Source organism: Echiichthys vipera, assembly GCF_963691815.1.
Source record: "Echiichthys vipera genome assembly, chromosome: 16".
Taxonomy (NCBI): Eukaryota; Metazoa; Chordata; class Actinopteri; order Perciformes; family Trachinidae; genus Echiichthys; species Echiichthys vipera.
In genome coordinates, this window is record NC_139841.1 from 13567187 (window position 1) to 13574540 (window position 7354).

The window sequence follows — 7354 nt, forward strand, 5'->3', positions numbered from 1 at the left end:
AATGAAACACAGAAAAACGTAGCAGCTATCTGGTAAAGATAGCTAGCAAGCTAGACTCGCAAGACAGAGACACATTTATCAGGAGTTAGTGGTGACCAAAACAGAGTTAAGGGCAAAGGGCAGTGAAAGAGAAAATACCATTTTTCATATTTCTGTGAATATAACTCCAAATTAATGCTAATGTTACTCTGTGTATGATGCTTGTGGCTAACATGTTAGCAATAACACCTAACCAGTATGTATGTCACCTTGTTTTGATGTTTAACTGCCTCCCAGTGGTAAACAAAATATGAATTCCTCTTTACATAAGCGACTAACTAATGACCGCAATATTAAAAAAAAGAATGTATGAGTACATTCATAGAGGTTTGTGCACATCTATTTGCAGAAATACACAGGTGAACCCAAAGGACAAATCAGATACATTAGTCCCTTGGATTCTAGGGCACATCCTTAAGAGCCCCACTGTTATAGGAAGAAATAAACATACTCCATTACCGCCCCCCCTTCCACTTCAAATACACAGTGAATCAAAGTCTTTTTTTTAATATGGGACAGCATACAATACTGTATTTAAACACAGTGGACTTGCAACCATCTGCAATTGTTTAGTTCAAAGAGTTCAGGTTCTGAAACTGTCAAATTCAGCAGCTGAGAAGACGGTGATATTAAGTCTTCAATCACCCTGTGTACTGAGGAGCACAATACTCTATGCTTTCATGTGATAGTGCTGCAACTAATGATTACTTCATCATCAATTATTCTGCCGATTATTTTCTCTATATAATCGTTTGGTCTATAAAATATCAGAAAATAGTGAAAAATGTCCACCCCAGCCCAAGGTGTTATTTTGAAATGTCTTGTTTTGTCAGCCCAAAACCCAAAGATATTCAATTTAATGTGAAACAAAAACAGAGAGAAGCAGGAAATGTCCATATTTTAGAGGCAAAAAACAGTATTTTCTATCAATTTTGTGTGAAAAATTACTTTGTGGGGATCCTGCGGGAGGGCACGCTCCTCTTTTCTGTCAAATGTTCTCCTCTTCTTCAAGTTTTCTCCTCTGCTAAGTGCTTTTCTTTCACAATAGCGGTTGTTGCACTTTGCGTAAGTGAGGTACAAAGTCATTACCTTCCTACGATTAACTGATTATCAAAATAGTTGATTCTGTTTCTGACAATCGACTAATCGATTAGTCAAATAACCTTTGAATCTATACTTTGTGCTTTTGGTAGTTTAAAACTGTCTCACCAGGAGTAAATCAATTCATTAAAAAAAATGATGCAGTTCCCAGCAGTCAGAGAAGTAATGTTTCAGTCAAAACTATGTGATTAAGTGTATGATTAAACTGTTTTTCAAATGACAGGTTTCGACTGAAATAACATTAAATACCAAAGCTCTAAAAATAGCAGATGGAAGATTCATTTTCCTCTCTTCTAAACCATATTTGGAATAATATATATTTACGCAGATGATACCACTTTTATTTGCCAAAGTTAGAGATAACTGAAAAGTATTTCTGATGTCAGCGTCCCATGTGTTGTTTTGTGTCAGGATAAAAGTGGGCAGAGAGACAAAGAAACAGGGAGGGAGACAGAAGAGGGTTTTGGCTAATTATGGTTGGGTATCCATAAGGTTACATAAAAGTGGAATGAGATACCCTGAGGCACTGTTATTTCACTCACACACAAACTATGTGCACGCATGCACACATTCAGCTCCTTTGAAAACACTAGCAAACAACAACATACACACGCACACACACACACACACACACACACACACACACACACACACACACACACACACACACACACACACACACACACACACACACACACACACGAAAAGCATACACTTTCCATTAGCAGATCTTTGGATCCATTGTAATAAGTGCAGGCCTGGAGGAAACAAGAACATGTACAGGCCAAAGGAGCTTCATGCTGACGTACTACAATAAAAGGTTTCATGTCCCAGATTAGTCTATCCTTATTGGTTACAGAGAACTGAAAACTGAACCTGAACAATCTCTAGTACAATTTGAAGATGACCCAGCACTTTATTGTACTTCTTCATTCACATTATTCCATTCTTATTTCATCAAAGCGTAATCATTTGCCCTATGTGAATATCTCATTATTGGTATGCACCGCACCCCAGCTGACTGTGGTCCAAGTAAATCTTTGATTTAAACATATTTAATGGTGCAGAATGGAACTCTGCTAGAATTCAAATTTGCACACAAGCTATTGCATTTCATAAGACCAAATCTTCACACACATTTGGACATTTTATACTATACATAAGATTGTAGAAATGTCAGACATTGAGGTAGTAACTTCTTCTCCCGCTTCTCCTCCCCTTAGACGGAGCAGACCATACATTTTGACTGACTTTAAATGATTTATGTTGCTGGTGGCAGGTCGTATCAGCTTTCACTTATTAATGTTAATTCTGTGAGAAGCTTGATAACAGGCGAAAAGTACATTTGTCTGTGGTCTGGTTAAAGTGCTCTGTAGAAACTGGTGCCTTTGTTTGGTCAGGACGGTTTGTGAGAAAAGAAGTTCGAGTCTGTTCCACAATGGTGCAATCGTGAGTGTTTTTTTAGTCCCAACAACTCCAAGAGAGTAAGGCTTCTTCTCTCTAGCTTATAGTGTCACAGCAATTTTAGAATCAGATACCAGGAATTGACCTCGTGATTTTGTGCAGATGCAGAAAATAGCCAGATATACATATACACATACACAGAATTTAGGAGTTACAATTAAATAGAAGAAACATTTAAAAGTTATAAGTATAGACTATAAAATATAAATTAAAATGTGGATTTGTGCAGGTTATTGGGGTCCGGATTCCTGTTATTCAAGATTTTTATCACAAATTTTAGAAGATGAATTCTGCAATCAAAATTCAAATTCATATCATATAAGTAATTGAAGATGATTCATTTAATAGTTTTGAACCAGGACCTCCAGTATTTGGATTAAGAAACTTGTGAAAAAGTAGGTGTGCGTTAGTAGTCTACAGCTGTCCATCTTGTGTTGGGGTAACACCAGCCGTGACGCCAAATAGGGCGAGAGAGCAAAAGTGGCAGGGGCCAAGGCCCCCTCCCAAATTTCTAACCCTCTACTTTCGGCTCCCTCGCTCAGATCACACCCATGTTAGAACTTTGCCTTCATTTTGATCTCAACTACACACCTGAAACATTTAATGACTGTGTCTTGCATGGTTGCAACGCTATTGTGGTGATAAAATCTGCCCGCAGACAGTCATATAAATACCGAGCAGGAGTGTGTCTCCAGGACCACATTTTTGCGATGATCACACACACACACAAAGTGAAAAGTCACAAACTGAAAAAAAAACCTTAAATAAAATGGTAAACAGTATATATGAGACATATCAGATTGAACTCTGTAACAGGAGATCATGTCAATGGACTTGATCACGATCAGGGCCAATAAAACTTGATCGGGGAATCCCTAATTCATAGCAGCACAATCAATTAAAGTCATCAGACTGTTGTGACCCGTGAGTAGTAAACATACACCAGTGATCAATGATGTATTGTATTGTCAGAAAGTGAGCTGCACACAAGTATTTGTATTGTTATCGTATCACCTCCAATCAGGTCTTTCAGATATGAGTGAGGAAAGACAGGATAGATAACAAGACATAAGTATACTATAGAGGTTATGATCTAAAGTTACGACTCTGCGTCTGCATGGTATGCCCCATAACCAGCAGAGCTAGCAGAGGCACATTCTTTGCAGATCCCCTAACTACATTAATGTCCCGTCTATCCAGAGTTATGATCCGATCTCTGTTGGCACTGTAGTAGATGACCTTTGTGCAAGGGGAGGAGTAAGGAAGAGAGATGCCTTGCTGCCGAGTTTGATTTACATCGAATGGAGCTAATTAACATCCCCCAGAACATTAAGATCTGCCTGTGCCTCCTCTTTCCCTCTCTGTCTCCTTTAGTCGCTTACTCACTCCTTCTGGGTGCATAGCAACAATCAACCGGAGGAAGAAAGACAGATTTCGAAAAAGATACACAGAGAACAGAGACTCAAAGTGGCACGGTTGATGATTGAGGTGAAAGTGAGGGAGAAAGGCCACTCAGACAGAAGCAGTGAACCAGAGACGGGTTTATTTTTTGCTCCAAACTCTCCCATATTGCTGCATCAAACGTGCCTTAAGCTGTGAAATCCTGTAGACCAAGCAATACAATTAAACTGATGTTGTACATTCCTTTCCCTCCCTTGCTTTTTTAGAATAACTGTGATACAAATAGTGGAAAGTTCTTGCTGATTTATACATGAAATCAATGTATAACTACGGGAGTAAAGCAGGAGCACATTCCCCTTTTTTAAATGAATTGAGTGATTGGGTTTGGCTTTGCAAATTTTTACAGTCAAGCAAAAGGAACTCTTTGCGAAAGGAGCCAGTTGAGAGGAAGGGTTGTTGTGAAACTACAGACTACCACCCTGAATAAATTCCCACTTTAACAGAAGAAGGATTTGGTGCATATTGTTCTACAGTGAAAATCAATTAAAGTTGTAAAATTTTACCTAGAATATTAGAAGTGTGCATGAGGGATATTATAGATGGCCTATTTTGCTGACACCATACAGTAAACATGAGTGATTTGATGTTACTGTAGAATAAATACATTGAAATTCCTCACTACATCACCGCATTTTCATCCAATTGCCAGGTTTTTCAACAAAAAGTAAACCACTAAAACATACTGCTAAAAGCCTACTGCTTGGCCTCGGAAACCCTTAGCAAACACACGCAGCTTTGCAGTCAGGACAGACAATCTGTTTTATGTTGAAGGAATATTAAATACAGAACACTGATTACACTCCATGACCACCCAAGCTCTCTCCGCATTCTTTGTACTAGCTCTTTTCCTTTGTTTCTGTCTTTCAGACAAATGACCCCCCCCCCCCCCCCCCCACACACACACATCTACCTCACAGTGAATATAAAAAGACCTGTCTATCCTCTGTTGCCCATGACTCCACATCCATATATGCACCCAGAAATATTGCAGGAGGAACGAAAGCAATTGAGAGCTGGTAATGGATTGAACACTGAGCCTCTGTACGTGGCATAATGTTGTTAATTCCACTTAAAGTGTTTTAATCCATTCAACAGGTACCTTTTACAATAGAATATGTATCATTTCAGTGCCACAAAGCATGAGTGCAAGGCGGCGCAACCCCAATAGAAATCTACACCTAAAGGCACAACCAGAGTGGGAGAGTGCAGGGGAGAAGTGAGACAGAGGGGTGACTGAGAGATCTCGTGCCTACCGGATAATATTCTGCGTGCCGCGTTTTTGATAACACATCTGATTATTAATACAAGCAGCAAATAATATAGAATTATCTTGGAATACTTGATAGAACGATACATGTAGCACAAAAATCCCCCCTAAAAAAAGGTGAGTTAACATTTCATCTATTATAAGAGTGTACCTCCATCTTCCCCCTCCATTTTACATCTTCCCCAATGAAAAAAAAAAATCTGTAATATGGGAGAAGACACTACATCTTTGACCAACACAGCTTTATGGGAAAGATGCAGAGCGTGTGAATGGAGACGGGATTATATGCATACAAATACATGTACGTACAGTACACTGAACTTGCACTGCATTAATATGAATGAGCTACACCCATAAGGCTCAAATCCTCCAAAAACGCTTGTTAGAGAACACTGACATTGACATTACCTGTTATTTAACCAACAGCCTATATTGGTACCACCTCTTATGGCACATAATCATCATCAGACTCCTTTTCCTTCCCCCATGGCTAGATATCTGACCGTGCAAGCACAACCTGTGCCAGAGCATATGTGCTTGAGTGATTACCCATACACACACACACACACACACACACACACACACACACACACACACACACACACACACCCACCAGCTGAGGCCGCAGGACCAACTGTGTAATTATACATGTGTAATTTCATCCTCGCCAATCTAGCACAATAGATGCAGTGACAGAGAGGACCCTAGAGAGATAGAGAAAGGCACGTAGAGGGAGAAAGATGGATGTAAGGAATGCCGTCACCTCCCCTGTCTCTTGAGACAGCCAGCCATACCTTGCGCCTGCGGTCCCTGGAGCGATTCCTCTTTTTTATCTTTTCCTCCTCCTTCTCCCTCTGCTCCTGGGCGGCGGCCTCTGCGAGGTCCTTGGTCTTACGGAGCTGCTTGGCGGCTTGCGCCATGGTGCCGCTGCTACTACTGCTGCTGCTGCTGCTTCTGCTGCTGCTGTTCTACTCAGTGTCGCTCCAGCCCTCCTCTCGTTTGCACTATCACCAGTCGTCCCTGTTTCCTCTTCCTGTGTCCCTCTGTCCCCCCTGAGCCCCGTCACTTACTACCTCTTCTCAGGTGGCCACCACGACATGTGTGCGTATACGTCTAGCAGCGGGATGTCTGTGTCCAGATATTTGTGTGTGTATATGGACACAGCAGCCACAAGACAGCCTCCAGCAGCCACAAAGAAAAGATGCTACGGCTAGTGGTGCTGATGCTGCTGCCTGTGCCGCGGCTGCTACTCATCCAGTCAGCTTGCACTGCGCTGAATTGTCTCCCCTCCCCCTCCTTTCTCTCCTCTCTCCTCCCTCTGCTTGCACAGACCAGTCACGCAGACCTCAGCGCGGTGGGGATCCTGCTGCAGAGCTCCCTCTTTTTTTTTCTGTCAAATGACCTCCTCTTTTGACAGTTTTCTTCCCCGCTAACTGCTTTTCTTTCACAATAACAGTTGCTGCGCCTTGTGTAAGTGAGGTACAAAAGATGAGGTAGCCAAAGCTGAGGGATGCCTTCAAAAAATATTCCTCTCCTCTCCCTGACCATGGCTTTTCCATGGCAGCTTCCACCTGGAAACAGATGGAGAGAAAGAATAGCAGTGAGTGAGATGAAAGCTTGTAAAATAGAGATTGATCTTTTATGTTATAGTGTCTGTTCTTTTGCGGGATGATTCTTTGCACAGCTTGGTCACTTTTTGGCTATCATAGGTTGGTGATAATGTGGCACGGAAACATGGTGCCATACATTAACCTACTTCCCTCGTGTTTTAGTGTCAGAAGCAGACAGCAGAAATAACATCAACAACATGAATGCTTCATAAAAACTGCATGTCCTCTCCCTCCCCTTTCATTCCACCACTTTCCCTCTCGCCATCATATCAGAGGTCACTTGCGGCTGTTTGATGTTGCAATTCAGTAGCAGATGAGTAAACAACAGCATGGAGGGACAATAGGATTTAAAGATGATAAATGCAGAAAGATTGTCATCGCTTTTGTTTTGATGTCCATCAGATTATGTAAA

General features: G+C 41.2%; 1 protein-coding gene across 1 annotated transcript in view; it reads right to left on the bottom strand.

The window, feature by feature from the left end:
* The window catches only part of ank1b (ankyrin 1, erythrocytic b), a gene marked incomplete at both ends in the record, with an annotated part of 76393 nt that extends 70141 nt beyond the window's left edge, over positions 1-6252 (bottom strand). Inside the window, one exon of the mRNA XM_083929458.1 lies at positions 6127-6252. Coding sequence (XP_083785584.1) covers positions 6127-6252 — 126 coding nt within the window. The remainder of the gene's footprint in view (positions 1-6126) is intronic.
* Between the last annotated feature and the right edge of the window lie 1102 nt (positions 6253-7354).